This window comes from Nestor notabilis, unplaced genomic scaffold (genome assembly GCF_000696875.1).
Source record: "Nestor notabilis isolate BGI_N333 unplaced genomic scaffold, ASM69687v1 scaffold5867, whole genome shotgun sequence".
NCBI lineage: Eukaryota > Metazoa > Chordata > Aves > Psittaciformes > Psittacidae > Nestor > Nestor notabilis.
The window spans coordinates 44,586-63,030 of NW_009935971.1; the positions used below are offsets into that span (position 1 = coordinate 44,586).

An 18,445-nucleotide genomic window follows, 5' to 3' on the forward strand; every position below is an offset into this window, starting at 1 on the left:
AACCATCAATCATGAAAGATTCTTGTGAGCTGCATGAAATATTCCTTCCCTAAGAGCAGACTGTGGGCAATGCTTGCTTAATTCTCCCAAATCCCAAATGTAGCTCCTATTGTAGCTGAATTACCAATATATCCCACAGAATCTATAATCTTTCAAACTGGATTATTCACACGAATTGGCAGGATTTGACTTCTGTAGAATCTTTAAAACTTGCTGAATGTAAACCAATACATTTAAAAAACTCCCCCACATCCTAAAAGAGGTTTTTATTTTTAATATATCCATTAGGAAACGGTTCATCGAATGTAAATGAAAGTAGTTAATCTCTCTCTTACACACACAAACTCAAGACACCCACTACCTCTCCAAAATCTTCTCAACTGTGTATCTCTCAATTATTGCAAACACTAAGAAAAAGAAAAAAACCCCAAACCACAAGAGAAACTGTGCTTTAGCTATGGCCTGCCTGCGTTATGTATATATAGGCAGACCTCTGTCAGTGCAGCACAGAAAGGAGCCGTAAAATCTCAGCCCACCCCTCCTCTCTCAGTCGTATGTCAAGATGTGACAGAACAGCTGGCTTCAAGTTCTTTGAGTTTGACCTTCCTATCTAGAGAATATGGTAAATAGTGACATAAAGCTAGATATTTATCAAATGCAGCAGTTTTAAAATGTGATCACTTACCTTTTTTTACTGCTTTTTATCTTGAACACAACACATTTATATACTTAAAATCATTTGCCTGAGGCAGTCTTAATATTATTTATGGATATTTTATTGTGGCCGCTATATTATTTCTCTTACTCTCAGCTCCAGCATAAGGGTTAGTGGTCCATATGTTTGCCTGTCTCAATTTTTTCACAGCAGAAAGAGGAAAAATACAGCTTGCTTGTTTCTTTTGCCACAGAAAATGAGATATCCAGCAATCTGTTATGTTGAGACTAGGAATTATGCCCAGGTTCAATACATTAATTGATTAGCACTTTAGTGGAAACTTCTTGATTGTATTATAGATTCAACCTTGTTTTAAGATACACACAGAGAGGTGTAATTCCCATGAAAATCAAGGGGAAGGGTGCATGAGAGGGCTGATCTGAGCTCCTGGGAACAAGTACACTTCCACTGCAGCAGAGGAACTCCAGAGCTCCACTTAAACTCAATTTGTACTAAGGAAACAGGGAAAAAAATTATTCAAATAAAAGAACTGCAGTGATATAAACATTTTAGGACAGAGCAGATTAGAGAGTATTTCTTCATTCAGATCACATGGACAATTTCCTTGCTTTAGTACTCAACATAATTATTTAATCCGTGGCTTTAGAAATTCAAAACAGTTCAAAACTTATTATTACTTGATGAAAGAGTGGAAAGAGGAGAGAAAACATGGTGCAGCCTACAGCAGCTTTCCGCAAACACAAAGGAAAGGTTCACTTAAGACTTCCAGATAAAATTCCTGTCTAGTCTAGTTGGACCCTTCTCAGAGGCCCGAAGCAAAAGACAAGGGACAACAGTCACAAGCTGCATGAAGACATGTTCCAATCAGATGTGAAGGCAAAAAATTTACGCAGTAAGCATGGTCAAACACTGGAACAAAGGCTGTGGAAAATGCATGCCAAGAGCCATCCAGACCTCAACTGCTTAAGGTCCTGAACAGTCTCATCTCACTTTGAAGACCTATTTCTTGGAGCAGGAGGACATGGTGACTTACAAAAGCCCTTTCCACCTGAACTAATCCTATAATTGTACCATCTATTCTTTGCAAAGTCTTTATTTAAAACCAAACACAGTGACAACGCCTTGCTGAGGTCCATAACAATTCTTCTAGTTAACAGAGCACTGATAACCGGCCTGACCATCCTGCACTGAAATTCCCTCTTACCACAAAATCTCTTAATTGGCATAATTGTCCAGTTTCTGCTTACCTGCTCGCTTTGACAGCAAAATCTGACGGCTGACAAAGTTGATTTTCAATGGCAAACCACAGTTGTTGCAGTTTTGTTTCGTTTCATGCTATGCTATTCAGGAGCTCAAGTTCATTTAGTCATTAACCACAAGAAATAATGATTCTTCAAACAGTCTCCAAGTACATCAGACAAGCTATTAATGAGACTTACTTTGTGCAAAGGCTTCCTGCACATCTCCTCCCACCCCGGTCAGAGAGTCCTGAGGTGCATGGGTTGGGGTGGAGCAGGCAGAGGCAGACCTGATGGGCATTGGAATCGGTCGACTGATAGTGTGGCTGGGTGAGGAACGTGGGGAGCCTGCCCCTTGGGTCTGCAAAACAATCACAAGGGGTTAAACTGGTCTTTGCAAGAGCCCTCTCCTGCTTCCCCTCTCACCCATCCCTCAGCTCAAAGGCATCATGCTCTCTGTAGATCAGTTGGGTAATGTTAATCTTGCTAAAGAAATATACTGAAGTCAGTTGTTAGTCGACAGCAGTGCTTCTGTGGAGAAAAGCAGTAAGTAGGAAAATATGAGTCAAGATCTGACTTCCTTTAAGCATGGGAAAATGTCAGGCAGCTAAATTAAAAAAAAATCCAAGTTAATAAACACCAAAGTATAGACCTTTTCTCTGCCCTCTTCCCCCTCTCAGTGCCCCAGTTTGCATGCATGTTTGATAAAACATAACCCATTCAGGCTGTGAGAAGGGGAAAGATGCTGGCACTGACGAGGCTTTCAGCCTGGGCAAGGGACTGAAACAGCCCCTTTCATCAGAGTGCTGCCTTGAGAGCTGATCACAGCCCTGCCCTCTGCCTCCCTGCAGGAAAGGGTCACGGTATATGCAACCTCTCAGTCACATAAAGTCCAACACTCACAATAAATAATACAGCTTTCTGCTTTTTATTCGGGGCTAGAGAACTATTTTAAGCTGCTATTAAATCATACACTATTAAATTGTTTGCTCTACAGGATTTACTGAGGCACTCCCAAAACACTGTGGGGATAGGGCACTATAAATTCCAGTGGCTGGAAGTGAAAATGGTTTAACACCAGTCATATAAAACGTCACGCTGTTAGCACCTCACAGTTAGTATCGCTTAGCTGAAATTCAAGCAGACTTTATAAAACAGTTGTTTTTACAAATGCAGCAGGGTGAGTGATACCAAGAGATACAGTGCCCTTTTCACCCACTGCTTCAAAACCCCTGGGAACATGCCTCCATGTGAGGAAAAACAAATGCTGGAGCCCACACCAAACTGCACGTGGCTTTTGACTGTGTTTGGTAGATGGCAAGGATGGAGGTAGCTTAAGTGCTGTTGAAGGGGAACTGCAATACATGCCTGAAAAGTATGTATTGAAAAGTAACCTGAGCTTTTTCCCTCACCCTGGCTTTATTTTGAGGATTCAGGAGGATTTCTTAACTCTTCCCATGGTATTTACTTTGATTTCTGTAGTGGCAGACACTGAAGCCCTGATGTTTGGCAAATATGATCTTAAAAAGACAAGAGCAGCCCATTGCAGGAGGACTGCAGCATTGCCCTTGAGATTTTTATGAATTCCTGTCCTGGACCATAAATAATGTATCAGAATACTAAGCTATTTGTTCTTCTCTCCCATCACCCCTTTCTAAGAGACATTATCACCAGAGAGACATCAAGGGCAAATTAGGTTTATGAGGAATAAGCATATTACTGATGGGAGAATGGAGGATTTAATCCTTATAATTTCTTTAATGATTGGTTTTAGAACATTTAAATGATGGATGAAAGGGAAGTCGAATATATAAAGGCCAGATGCTCTCCTGTTTCTAGAACTGTCTGTACCCAGCTCCAGCAGAAATGCAGGTCTCTCGTTCTCCAGTGGCAGGGCACACAGCAATCTGAAGATGCTCCAAGGTCCTTGGAGGTCGCACCCTTGCACATCAGGGGGGATCTGGGATCTTTAGCTATCTCCTTTCATTCTCTGACAGGACATGTTTATTCCTCTGTGAAACAGATTTGCAAAAGAATTTCTGGTTCCCAGCTCCCTCTTTCACTTGCCCTTCTTCCTCAGCTCCCCTCTGCCTTTGATCTCATTTCTGGGCAACACCAACAACAGTGGGAACTTTCAGAGAAGATAAGGAAAGAAAAAGGACAAAATTTGCTTCCTATAGTCAAGTCATATTAAAGGGATGAACTTCGGAACAGGCATTTTATTTACTAAAAATAAGAGATGCCTGCCAGTACTTTGCTGGAATTTTCCCACGAGACAAATGTAAAAGCTGCTGCACACCAGTGCTTACCCCTGTGTCTGCTTTGCAACCATGACTGAGATTTTGTGTTTATGATGAACAGTGCTCTCTTATCTGTAGCTTTCAGTGTCAGAACAAATCATTTGGGAAGCACAGGGAGATGAAGCATTTGGAGTTCCCTGTCCCTTAAAAAAAAATTCATTTTATGCTATATGGGCAGTATCAGACAGAACTGAAGAACAACAAGTTGAAATAGAGGGATATTAGGGAATGCCTGATTTCAGAGAAGTGAACACTTTAATTATGTTGTACTCATCTAGATCCCCCTCAGCCCAAGTTTGTGGGAATGGAGTGCTTATTAGGATTGGATTCCTGCTTACTGCTTATCAGGAGAAATGTAGTTTTCACAGGCCAGAGCTCATGGCCTGAAACCTGCTATGATAATCAGTAGTGACTTCTTGGCAATCTCAGCAGAGATATTGAGCACCCAATTGCTCCTAAACCTTGGCAGCCCCATCCACTGAGGAAAGATGCATGCTGAAAGGGAGCTTCAGCTTTTATGTTGTATTTGGTTGCAGGTATCAATGTTCTTGTGCCTTTAGGGAAAATTTACATGTATTTTACTTAATTCACCAACCCTAGTCAACCTGCTATGGATTTTAAGTTAACTCTTGTTAGACAGGAAAAGATTTCCCACTCTCAAGTGTCATGCATGCTTGGAATAAAATGCTTGAAACGAAAACTAGCTTTACAGGACCTTTAGCTCATTGCTCCCTCTGCCGGAACTGAACTAGGATGACATATGGGGAAAGCCTGTCTCACAGCCTCATCAAACGGCACAGATGTTAAGAACTCATTATCCTTTCTCGAGGAAGGGCAGTAGAGAAATAGAAAGTTCATAAGCATTAGATGAATTGCCAGGCTGCTCATTCCAGTTGAATTCCTCCAGAAATTAATTCAATCCTGTTTCTCTCAACAGATCATGAAATGGCATAGTGTAATAGGGATCATTTAATGGAAATTGTGAGAGTAATTCCTTAGCATCATCACCTGTTATTCAGTGAGGCTATTACTTTTGGAAGAAAAAAGTCATATCTCATAACAGCCTGAAAACGTGCTTTCACTTATACTGTCCAGTGAACATTTTATATGAAAAGGAAACTCCAGTCATGTTGGAAACCTCACTTGGGAATGGAAGGTCGTTTAATAATAAGGAATCAAAAAAGGGAGCCCTTACATGGAGGTGATGTCTGGTCAGATTTAATTTTTTGTGTGGAACAGAGCGATGCTCTACAAAAATTAGCTGATACATTAGTTTTACGAAGGTGAGAATTACCACAAACTTTGCATGCTCTACCATAGACAGAACACCTCAGACTTGTGGCTGTACTTCTGCCGATGAATGCAAGAGGAAGCACGTTCTGTTTACTGGACTCATAAATCAGACTGCTGTCTGAGAAGTGCTTTTTTTTTTTAGCTTCATATCTTTCCAAGATCCATTTCAATACAAAAGAGCTCCAAAATAATTAAATCTTCTAAAATTTACCATTAGTAATATAAGTACTTGCCCTTTTTGATCTAGGTTGCAGAAGTCATTTAGAAACTACATTATTTTCCTGAGGACTCATGGGACTGTTAGTGTCAGTACTGACTTTAAAAGATGTGTCTGACGTTTTCTGGATAAAGTGGGATTTCAAACTTGTTGCCCTGGCCTAATTTAAACTCAGTTATGTTTTTCTTCAGGTTCCAAAATTGTCATTACATTTTCAAACTGATATCTATGGCAGAAGTGTTCTTTAATTCACATTAATAGATTGGTTTCGCTACATTTGGGTGGTGGTTTCCACATCGTGCGTGTTCTTAGAGGAGTGAGAAAAAGATCAAGACACCTTGTAGCCATGACTCACTTTCTCGAGGGCTAAAATGTTTAATTGTGAAAACTGCTCTAAGCTACTTGAAAATAACGTGTGAAAGAATTGCAAACTATTAATTTTGGCCAAAAGAACACATGCATATTTCAAGCAAAAGAAGTAACATAAATCACAGGAACACAATCACATTTAGGAGTTAGTGAGGCCTCTGGTAAGGAGGTAACTTACTACCTGTTTCAATTCTTCTTCCTAAAGGAGAACAGGATCAGCACATGAGATTAGCCAGGATGAAAGTGAAGAACAGAAAAAAAAGCCAAGTTTGGAGTACAGGGTGAAAGGTACAGCTGATGCAGTTGAAGGTATGTGACCGGGTTATGGTCTCACCTCTGCACACTTTGAAACACCAGAACTGTGCGAAGTGTGCAGAAAGCTACCATTACACCCCAAATTCTCTTTGTCCAGGCAGTGCAATGACAGCAGGCAGCCCTACCTGCTAGTTTTAGCACCACAGCATTTCTCCGTTAGTCTACTTCCAGCTCCGAAAAATCCATTAGCTACTTGGTGGGCTCTGATGCTCAGCTGCCACCAATTCCTGCATTGTGGATGCAGGAGCCTGCACCTGAAGAGGTGCAAATGATGTAAGGGGTCAGACTCATCCTTTGATGCAAATCCATGCTGCTAAATGGATTTCAGTGAAACCCCTTCTGTTTTTATCAGAGCCATATCAGACTCAACTTGCACTGAATTTCCATGCATCCTTATCTGGCATGGGCAACAACAAAACAGCCTCTTAGGCTATTCAGAGCACTTTCTTCTATGTGAATGGAAGAATGTCACAGAAATGTGAATTTCTAGCATCATCTGTCCTAGGGGACATCAGATAAAATAGGGCTGGACTCTGCAAATAAAGACACATCTTCCATCTTGCCCTAGTCTGTCTTGAAAATGCACATGTCTTTCGATATCTTCATTTTTAACTGAGATCCTTTGTTTCAGTCGTTTAACAAATGAACAAATAGAGCTTGTTTCTCTATGTATGGAAATGACCAAGTGTTGTTAGGGAAGCACCTCTACGATCAGAGAGCTAAATGTGGTTATGAAACGGCATGTCTGACACAACTAGCAACTGAATGGGTGAAGTTAAAGGAACTAGCAAAAGCAGTTCTGTACTGTCAGCTGGTAATAGTGTACAGTGCTGACGTGTTTTCTGTAAAACCAACTGAAACTGGACCACAAAGTATTTTGTGTTTGGACACTGTCGAATGGCCAATCCAGATATTCTAGCCTGAAATCCAGAGATGCGGCCAAATCCTTCTACAAAAGAGCAAAACAAGATTGCATTGCATCATGTTCCAGTATTATTTAAAGGATTGTATTAATTCTTCAATACTTCAGAGCCTGTCTCTGATGTTCCATCCCCTTAGCAGTAGGTGACAATGATGACGCAGTGTTACTACAGGAAGAACATCACCTGAGCATCACTTGAAACCCCTGAATTGAAAGACCAAGGCAAAAAACAGAAAGGGAAGGAAACAAAGGCAAATTTTATTGGTGTAAATAGTCAAGTTCTGCAGAATTCCGTGGTCATATCTCCCTCTCCTCTGTTGCTTCAATTTGCCTGTTCTCCTTGGTAGTATCAGGTGGAGCTGCTTACCTTCAGCAGTTTCATGAGGCCTTCTAACTGAACCATTAACTCCCTCCGGCTTTCCTGGAGAGCAGACATCCTCTGTTCCAGCTCATCCTTCCGCTGTCTGAGAAACAAGCAGATCTGATCAGAGCTTACCCCTCACAGCGTCAGCAGTTTTTAACTGCATCATTTTCCAGCCTGACTATGAGGTATATGCCTATAGACCACAGGAAAGCAAACACACTGTAGGAATTCAGTACAGTGCTTAGAAATGGGGCTACATGAAAGCTAGGGATTTCTCTCATACTGAGAATATTCATGGGACTGAGTATAGTGATCAGACAGACACGTGACACAGACCCTCCTCCAAAGAACGAATTTGTGTTATATTCCCTTGTGGGAATGCCTGGCAATTTCTGTCTTTGGATCTCTCAAGTCAATAACCTCACTAGCTGTCAGGAGAAATTAAAGCCATGCCCTAAAGGACAGGAAATTACAGCAGAGGCACTGAACAGAGCAAGATATGAGAGAACCTAAGAAAGTTCAGAAATTAGGCCAGAAAATCACAGTGATTTGGGTTTTTTTTCTCTCTTTTTTTTTTTTTTTCTGAAAGCAAGAGTAGGACTCTCACATACTGGAGATATAACTGCTTGAAAAATAGCTGTGACAGTGTGAATACTGAGCCACTCCAAGTGTGACAGCCAGTTTGTGCCCACATAAATGGGAACAACTTTGATTCTGCACAGCTCCACTGCACAGGACAGGGATTCAGCACTTGCACATGTTCAACTGCTATATTGCGTGAGAGGTTCTCACATAAATACATAATAAAATCATTGCTTCTTGGAAGATGTGACATAATTAACAGCATAACTGTTGAAAAATCACATAATAGGTATACTTTATACACTACTGTGTTGCAAATAACATAAACCCACTATTTAATTAGCTTTGTACCAATATGACAATTTAATCCTAAATGGAAAAGCACCAGGGCCAACAAGACTAAGTACATTTCCTCTATTTAGGGAAATATGAAACCCTGATTTTGAGCCTTCTTTGTAAGTGAGCAGTTACTGATACAAGCAACACTGACTTCTACAGGATTGCTCATGTTTCCTCTCACCTCTATAATACGATCACACAGTAACACTGCAAGGCTATATTTACTCTTCCTGAGGATTAATCTCTTTTCTGCTACCAAACTGCTTGTGCTGGCTTTTCTTTTCCAGGCATGTAATGGTTGGAAATGCTATGAACTGTACAAAGGCAACTGAGTTTAAGGAACTGCTAATAAAAACAAGATCCCTGATCCATGTAATTCAAAGTGGCAGGTCCTAGCACAGACCTCTCCTGGGATTTAGATGCATTCTGTAGGGGGAGAAGATCTCAGCAGCATGCAGTGTAGAGACTGCTCCTCTGACTTTTTTCTCCCACTGTACTCCAGAGCAAGTTCTTGGAAGTAATAAGCTTTCCAACCGGTCTCCAAGACAGCACTGGTAATGTGAAGGAATGCTCAAAGTCTGCAATGCTACACCAGCTAGTCAGAGGTGCTGGGACATATACTTGCAACATAATTTACAGATTCCAGCATTTCTTAATATTATACAGGGCAATATTAATTGCCCTACTGCCCTAATTGCTTCAAGCCCCCCCAAAGTCTGTGGGGTAACAGATGTAAATCAGTGCTGCTGTTCTGCGTCCTGCTGTTTTACACAATAACAACAACCTCCTGACATCTTTCATAAGTGTCTAGGAACTTGAGGTGGTGTCGAAATTCCACAGTAAATCAGAAGACAATCTTTTGCCTTTCAAATGGTGAACGTTGTAGAAGGTATGCAAAGCAGTACAGACCCACATACCAGAAGTTATTTTCTGACTCTACTATATTAAAGAAAAGATATCATAATTGAGGAAGACAGCATCACTGCTGTAGGGACATCCTGTGTCACAAAAATCAAATAAGGATATTATGCTATTAATATGTGTAGCAAAATTGCAAAGGGGGATAATTAAGTAGCCAGTCTGCTAACACTGCACAAGCATTTGATTTTTTTTAAGGATAATTAATTTTATTTGTCAACTACTCAGAAAGCTAATCTCCTAAATCTGCTTAAAATAGACTTCAGGCTTGATGCACAGGAGCTACATTATTGGTATATCTTAAGCAGTGCACACATTTTCATCACAGTCAGTTTCATATGTCTCAGAATGTCACTTGCCTGTAGACATCTAGAAGTAATTCCATACTAAAATCTCTCAGAAATGAAGGTCATTTGTCTTCAGATTGGAAAACAAATTTAATTACTTGTGAAACAGAAAAATATTTTAGTGTGGAAAACTCAATAGTAAAACAATACAGTATTTGTAAATAAAAAAATTTAGCACAATTTCTTACAGTAACTTCCTTTGGTTATGAATCAGACCACTAAAAGATTACTTGTGTGAGCAGCTCCTAAGTGGCCAAAAATGTTCTTTAGTCTCATCAGAGAACTGCTCTAAGAGGGAAGGGATAAAATTTAACTTAGCATTGTTTCACTAGAATGGAAGTGTTTACACTCAAGTCTCTATTCACGTGAAGTGTTTTGAATAGTTCTTACTGTCTTCTCTGCCTGGCTTCCACAACGCAAACTTCAGGGCTTTCAGGAAGCTTACGGATCTGGGCCAATGACTATTATACTTCTTCAATGTGATATACATGGCAATTAGTAAATCCATGTAAAGTATCCTAATTAACATGCAGACACATCCAAATCGATGTTTTTAGCTTGGTGGGATAATTGGAGAGATGATCCTCTAAATCTTCAGCTGCTGCAGATGACATTACTCCTTACTTCCCACGTGACAAGGAGGATCCTTCTGCTGCCTGGTTTTGCACTGTGAAGGGAACTGACCTCTTCTCAGAGTTCAACGCTTGGGGAAATTTCCAAAACTTAATGTCTAATTCTGGCTGTATTTTCATGTAGCTCTGTATTTACCTTAGCATAAACGAGAAGTCTTTGTAGAAGCATTTGTTCTGACAGAACACCATTTTTCCTCAGATAATTAATGGCATTTGGACAAGGCTGTGGGGACCTATTCCAAATGACCTAAGGGCCTAAGTCTGCAAACACTAATGCACATGCTTAATTTAATGCACATGAGTAATATGTGAGATTCCTCATGCATGCTGTTTAAAACGTAAGCTTAATTACTTCTAGGACTACAGCCTGCACTGCAAATGGAGAAAAAACCAGGCATTGTGTTATTTACTTAAAAAAGCCCCCAAACAGTAAGCCAGGCTTATCTCTTCTTTCTTCTCTTACTGAGAATGACTGGCTGGCCCCAGTTGTGGACAGAGGTTTTACCACTGTGGACTTACCTCAGGAGCCGGAGCTCTGCAAGGAGAGTGGGATTTTGTTGTGCCTTCTCTGGTGTGGGCTGAGACGCTTGCTCATGTTCAAGTCGCAGCCTCTGGATCTCTTGCAGGATTTCTCTTGGGGAGGAGAATAAGCAGAAGACTACAAGTCAGTAATTCTGCACAAAACCAGCTCAGTGGACATTGCAAGAGGAGAAAAGGTATGAGTGTATGTAGCTCTTCATCAACGAAGATACAACGACTGGGCTCCAGTCAACAAAATAAAAGCCCCCAGCAGTGGGAAAGGGCTCTGGGTATTTTTTAAATGACTGTTTAGGATTTCACCATAAAGGGAATTATTTCTTCCAGACCCCCAAAAAGTCAGAGGTAGACATGAAATAGCTCTTACGCTTAATGAAATTGTTCCCTTCTAGTTCTCCCCCATGCACATTTAAAGAACCCCATGAATGAAAATCAAAATAACCTATCTGGCCCTTCTTCTGTATCAGAAAAAAATATATTAGCACTTAAGTACTTTTTGTGTAAGTAGTGAGAGCAGTCAACAATTTATGCAGAAGCACTTTAACAGAACTTGTTATGACCAGCTTGCCAGCCCTGGAGTGCTGTTAAAAGGCTAATACAAAGCTTTGGAGCAGGTTAAAACCTTTGTGAGTTTTGCCTCTTCTTCACACCGTGCTGGATAGCAGACGGGCAGGAGGCAGCCTCGAACTATGAAAGACAAATGGAGACTGGAGCTGGTGGCTCATTACATGGTGACAGAAGGTAGTGTACAGTTTGGAACAGGAAACCATCTGGTCTGGGCTGGCCTCTATTTTACAGTCCGGCAGTAAAAGCAGATCTTTGCTGCCATACATTTCATGGCATCAGGCAGTCTGACACCCAAGGCCAGAGCCTCTGCTGCTAACAAATGGCATCACCACCTTTTGGGGCTGGCTGGCCTATTTCTCCTGGACATATTCTCTCAGTCTCAGTCACATCCATACCTAGTGTCTCATTTGATCAGCAGCCTAACTTGCTGCTAACCCTTCTGCAAACCTTTCCCAGGCAGACTGTGTTCTGTAGAGCTTTAATCATCTTCTTCACAAATAAAAGCAGGGGAGCATAACATTACCAGTGTGACTTAACCTTTTATCATTTCATGTTATAGTGCTACAGAGGATACAATTCAAAGTTAATCTGGTTTTGACACAGGTCAGGCTTTTTTTTTTTGAAACTCTTAACAAACAGCAGCTGCAAACAGTAAAGCATCAATGACTGTATCACGTCATTGAGCAGTATGCTCACTAAAACACAGGATGGCTATGGATTTCAAAGCCTTTGTGATATTCTGTGGGCCTTTTTATGCCCCGTTCTTTTTGTAGGGGGAGGTGTGTGTGCACGTATAAGCACAGAAGTAGGTAGTAAAAAATGTTAAGAAAGAAACAAACATGCACAGTACATGGGACTGAACAAAAGCAGGTACTTTGTGGATGCTTACCGGTTTTTATTTTCAAGCTCTGCAATCAGCTGCCTTTGTTGCTTGTTTGCATCAATGGTGAAGGAGATATCTGATGCCCCTCTCTGTTGACCCTGCTGCTGTTGTAAAAAAGAGAAGGCTGCATTGAAGGAGGATTAGCCAGCATGCACCCATAAGTTCAACACAGATGTGTTCTGTGAAATCTGCTTACAGAGAATGCAGTACCAGGCTTGCCTACAGTAAAAAAATAAAAGAGCATCCAGGTTGTGCTCATACCAGTATGGCTCCACTGCTAGTAGAAGCAGGGTAAGTGCTAGCGTAAATACGACTCAGTGTTTGCCATCCTGTCATTCATTGTTTCTTCAGGGAGCCTCCTCTGAACCAATCGTTAAATGCAACGGCACTGCTGCAGGCAGTTGCTGTAATATGTCTGTTCATTACTACAGACAAGAGGAATACACTGAAGCAAAACCCAGTGTCTCTTCAAAAAGAAAGGGATGTGTTTCCAGTGCAGTGATGCTTTGTTCTCTTGAAAGCACAGTTTTACTTTTAGTTTGAGTACTGTATTCAGTTTTCAGTCTGTCTGTGTGGCCCATTTGGCCACGTTTCCCTATACACTCTGATGAAACTTCAGAAAATCTCCTTCCTTAGTCGTTCAGCTACCGTAGAACCTTTTTCTCCAATAAAGTGAGGTGGGAATGAAACGATTTCTTACCAAACCGGGCAGTGTTCACTACAGCTTCACTGGACTATGCTCTTTTTTTCATGTTCATCAGCAATAACCAAGTATTATTTTTCTTGTTCACACTTCCATGTTTCAGAATCGTATCAATGAGAACACAGAGCAAGACATTTAAAGTTTCACAGCTACCAAAGATATCCATTTATTTCTAACTCTAACCTGAAAGAAGAGATATCAAGAAACACTCATCTAAGTTACTGCTGTGATCTGAGTGCTTCTCACCGTAAAAGCCCTGTGCAGTATAACTCTGGAACCTAATTTTATGTGATGCCAGGCACCTCCTCCTCCAGGAGGTGGACCCTCAGAAAGGTTGAAGATACATCTCATTGCAAACCTTTGTTCCTTTGTTAGCTCTGTCTGTGAGGAAAGGGCAGTTATGCCTGTAGCTGTTTACTATTTTTTCTGCTATGTTTACATTTTCCCATTAAATTTCCAACCACAGGGAAGCAGAGCAGTGCATAAATAAGAAAAACTGCTTCATGCTGGTGGATGGATGTCACAACTGATTCAGGAGGAATCAGGATTTTTACCCTGAATGCCCAGAGTTCATAATGCCTTTTGTTCCTTAAAAAACATCAGCAAAGCCTTAAAAATTTCCACGGTGCTCCTAATGTGGCGCCACCCTTGTGCTTGGAAAGATTTCTGTACATAGAAACTTTCTCTTTTCCTTCTGTGCCTTTTGTTCAAAGAGCACAGATGGATGGCAACAAGAAATTTGGTATTTTCCTTCAAATCAACTCTATTTAAAAGCTACTTAAATATTGTTTCCTAAGTTTTCCCCCTATCACAGACATATGTTATCTACAACTCATTTCTACCAGTTTCTACCCAGAGACATTATTAATGTGAAATCTTGTTCTCATGAAGAATTACTGTCCTGTAGAAACAGGACCATCACCTACAGGTTGCCTTAAATCTGAATCCCTGTGTCACACCTCTGGAAGGGATTGATTTGGGCTGGGCTGGCAGACCAGGAGCACCCTTCCTTCCCCTGCAGCTCTGGGTATTGTGAAACCTTCCATGACAGATGGCTGCACGGGGTGGCAGCTTCATCTTCACTGCCTTCACTTGGAATGAACATGACTCTAAATTTTTATACCAAGAGCAGTGCCTGATGTTGCCCTTTCAATTGACCCCGCCATGTAAATCTCAGTGTGAAAATATGCTTCTGAGCACTCGGGACCAGCTGCTTTTCACTTAACCATCATTTATGGTCCCTCGTTATATCTAATGTGCTGAGATGGAAAAAAAGTAACTAGGCTGACCTTATTTGTGCCATTTAAGTTTTTATATACTTCGATTAGGTTCCTGCTTCATTCTCTCTTGTTCCTGAATATAGTTAGTGAGGTTTTAGCCTGTCATCACCTTGTATCTGGGGATACACAGAGCAGAATAATCATTGCTCTGAAATAAAAATGGGAGCCTGGGCTAATGCAAGGGGTCATTAGAGCCATCCTGCTGACTTTAAAATCCTCAGCACTTAGGGCCCTAGTGGCCATGATATTTGAACTAAAGAGTAAAATGGATTCACCACACCATTTTTCCACTGCACTAAATCATTAACCTTTAACCAAAGCTAGTCCAGACTGTATTTTCTAGTCTTTCTTGAGTTCAAGATGTCAGATTCCCTTTGCTGTAATTGTTAAAATACCACTGCATTAGTATATAGATTATATGCATTAGTATGTGGATTCTTTGGTTTAAATGGACTGCGTAAAAGTGTTATTACTAAACCATAACGGCGTCTGATGACAAGGTTAGGGAAAAATAATCCATTAATCATTAAGACTGTCAGATGTAATTTCCCTGATCTTGCCAAGCCCCTGGAACATGACAGAAGGAAAGAACCTTCCTTTAATTAAAACACTTACTGATGAAGAAGTTTCTGCTGCCAGCCTTGCTGCATACCTGGCGATCAGCTTATGTTCTTCATCCAGGCGGCTTGCACTGTCAAGCACGCTGCTCAGGGTTGGAAGGGAAGGAGGGAAGACAAGTTAACACATGGTAAAAATGACCACTGCTGTGTCACGCTGTCCATTCACGCACCCTTATTACAAAATTTGGAAGCAAAATATTGCCAGATTAATTATGGCAGATGTTAACTGAGCAAAGGGGAGAAGAGGGAGGGTAATTTCCCTGGAAGGATCAGCTATACGGGCCAGCAGCACCTTCCCTTAGGGGGAAACAGCAACAATCTACAAACCCTGGCCAAGGCTGTGCAAGATGCAACTCACAATCTGTCCAAAGGGGGGTGGGAGGTGGTTAGGACCACTGGTCAACATTTGTTTTCCCTTCCAAGCTTTGTCGTACCACCTAGAAGAGTGTATGCTTTTTGGATAGTGGATTAGCGTGAACCTCAGTGTTTGTTTAGAATAGTATCAGTAGCTTTGCCAGATTTGTAACAGAAGCCAGTATTTAGGACAGTTTTGCAGGACACTTGCCAAGGCCTCGTGGACTACAGTTTGGAACTACTGACCTAGGAATTTGTAACCAGACTTTCTCTTTTATTCTCGGTTTCTTGATATTTGGGAGTGAGGTTTCAGAGAATCACGTAACAGAGATCAGAAAGTACACGAACTAAACAGCAAATATGCTGAATTCCTTTAAAATATGGTGACTTGTTACTTCTTTCCCCCTAAGAATATCAAGGACATATTTGTCTCTCAGGTTAATCCCTGCTGTCCTTATTTTAAATGGAGGCTATTATTTAGTCAGATGAGCAGGAAAAAGGCAATATATTGAGAACCTTTCTATTTCTAAACATTTAGAAGTTTGCAGAGAACCGTCGAAACTAAGAAACTGACAAAAAATGAAACCTTTAGAGAACTTAGTTGACCCTGGACAATCCCAGGATTTAGAATCCTGCATTGCATTACTTTTAGTATACACAAGAGAAAAACAACGAAGCCCCTACGAAAAGGTGAGAAGAATGTTTTGCTCTGTGGAATACAAGACAGCCTGCAGACTATTCCAGACAGAGGCAAATCTGACCTCTTTTCTTAGCCCTTGGCAACTGTCTGATGTTTTGGCTGAAGGGAGTCATGTCTCCCCACATGCTCTTCAGGGCACGCAGTTGGTTGCTGGTGAATGAGACTCACATTTCAGAAGAGTGTGCAAAACAAGGGTTATATTGGGTATGGGCATCTTATTCTGATAATTTTGCCAGAAATTGTATCTTGAACTTGAAAAGCCTTCCAGATGAAAATGGCACTTGTGCAAAAAGTTCTGCTTTTGAAGAACTGGCATCTTTAAAAGGAAAGGGAAACACTTCTCCAAAATTTCTCAATGCGTTCATATCCCCAGGTTTCTCAAGGAACTATAATGTGCATCTTCTGGTTGGCTTGATTAGGTCTACTGGGATTTAGAAGTTACGATTGAAAGATGAGTGCTGGTTGATATTCATTGATCATTAAAGTAAAGCTGGGAGTCATGTGGATTTGTTATGGCTTGCTGAGGTAAGGGGAAAGAGACAAACATCATCTTTTTCTCATGCTGACAATAACCTGTGAGACCACAAACATGGAGTTTAGAAAAACAGCTATGAAAAGTCAGACCCTGGGGGGTTCTGTGTAAGCTAAGCTTGAACTTCAGACTGCACTTAAGACTTCTGGTGGTAGGCAAACACTGACTTTTTGGGTTTGGTTATGTTTAATTTATTTTGTTACATATGCAGCTTAATTCTATGCTTACCCCGATTCTTGTGGGATAACTGATTTACTTTCTGAAAAGACCCAAGCTAAAGGTATCTTTCTAAATTTATATAGTTTTGCTTCTTACATATTCATGCTTACTGTCTTGGTATGTCATCCAGAGAAAGAAAGGGGCAAGCAACTCCTGCAGACACATAAAATTATGCAAACCAGGTAATAAGGGTTACTTTCATGACATTATAGTCAGTTTTTAGTTTTTCCATAATGACTAAAACATTGCATCCTAACAGATGGCTGTGAAAAGAGCAAGCACTCAGCATCAATTCTCCCTTCTACAGCAATGTGCAACTGTATTATCCATCCTAGAAAAATAACAGATTATGGTTCTACTTGCTGGCATAACACAATCTGCAACATACTTCTGAGATGCGAGTTAGCTCCCGAGACAATGACTTTATTGAATGAACCAAGCCACTGCAGCATTTTGATTCTTACTTGATATTTAATGCCCTTGATATATATTTATGTGTAGGTGGAACTCATAAAATAGATGCAGCAGCACGTCAAATTTTGTCGATGAATGCCACAAATCACTGGTCCCAAAGCTTTGTAAATTAAATTTCAATGTCGGAGATAAATTTAGTTCTAGAATGTAACTATTCTATGTGATCATTAAGAACAAAGGTATGCACAGCAGCATTAGCCTCGACTGCCAAGACTTTTATGTCTCAGAGTTCTGATTTGACATAATTCACTTTTGTTTTACTTCAGCAACTTCATGGACAATGATACAGTGAAATACACGCAAGCTTTAAAACGTTATGAATACGTGTGCAGAATCTGGGACTCTCAAGAGAATGGTTCAGGAACCCCTTTCAAAGAAATTAAACATTTTGCATACAAATATCCTGCTGCTGCTCCTTCCTTTCTAGAAGAGTTAAACAACACTTTAAACACTGCTTCTCCATTAGTCACCATTTCTTTAAAGACTTTATGATTATTAGCAATAATTGGTTTGGCAGAATTATCATCATTCCAGTATTATCACCTGCATAATAGGACTTCTTTTTTAGGCTTTAGTTGATCTATATAATATTCTATGGTCTAAGGGAGATCCACAAAAGAAGGATCCCAGAACTGCATGCAAAGGATGAAAAATATGACAGCCTGTGAATGGAGTGATATTTTGCTGTTTCTCAGGCTTTGGATGTGTAAAAACAGCCTGATCTGCAGTAGACCCCCTGCAATAGGTGATGTCCCCCATGGTCTTAAAAATTATGTCACCACTGGTTAGAAAAGTCTCAGGAATGTCAGTCTCTTGTGGAATTCTTGCAATAGAGACATCAGTGTGGTCTTCATGATATGCTTTTATTCTACAAACACTCACTTAACAAATACTTTACTACCCAAAATACCAACAAATTAAAGGGCAGGTTTCTAAGCCTGAGGGCTGTAGTCCTGTCAGGACCCACCAAATGTATTCTGAGGCTTATCTATTACACTTTCAAAATTGGACTGGTTTAAGGCACTGGAAACTGAGACACATCATTCCACCCCCCACCCCCCCCA

At 40.6% G+C, this 18,445-nt stretch overlaps 1 protein-coding gene across 2 annotated transcripts in view; it reads right to left on the reverse strand.

Moving 5' to 3' along the window:
- DTNA (dystrobrevin, alpha) overlaps positions 1-18,445 on the reverse strand; it is a 97,576-nt gene that overhangs the window by 11,993 nt on the left and 67,138 nt on the right. The window contains exons 15-20 of one of the 2 annotated variants that reach the window (XM_010018097.1): positions 15,098-15,185; positions 12,506-12,603; positions 11,032-11,145; positions 7,698-7,794; positions 6,275-6,292; positions 2,116-2,275 (exon numbers count right to left, since the gene is read on the reverse strand). In XM_010018097.1, coding sequence (XP_010016399.1) covers positions 2,116-2,275; positions 6,275-6,292; positions 7,698-7,794; positions 11,032-11,145; positions 12,506-12,603; positions 15,098-15,185 — 575 coding nt within the window. The remainder of the gene's footprint in view (positions 1-2,115; positions 2,276-6,274; positions 6,293-7,697; positions 7,795-11,031; positions 11,146-12,505; positions 12,604-15,097; positions 15,186-18,445) is intronic. The other variant, XM_010018098.1, reaches the window with a different exon arrangement.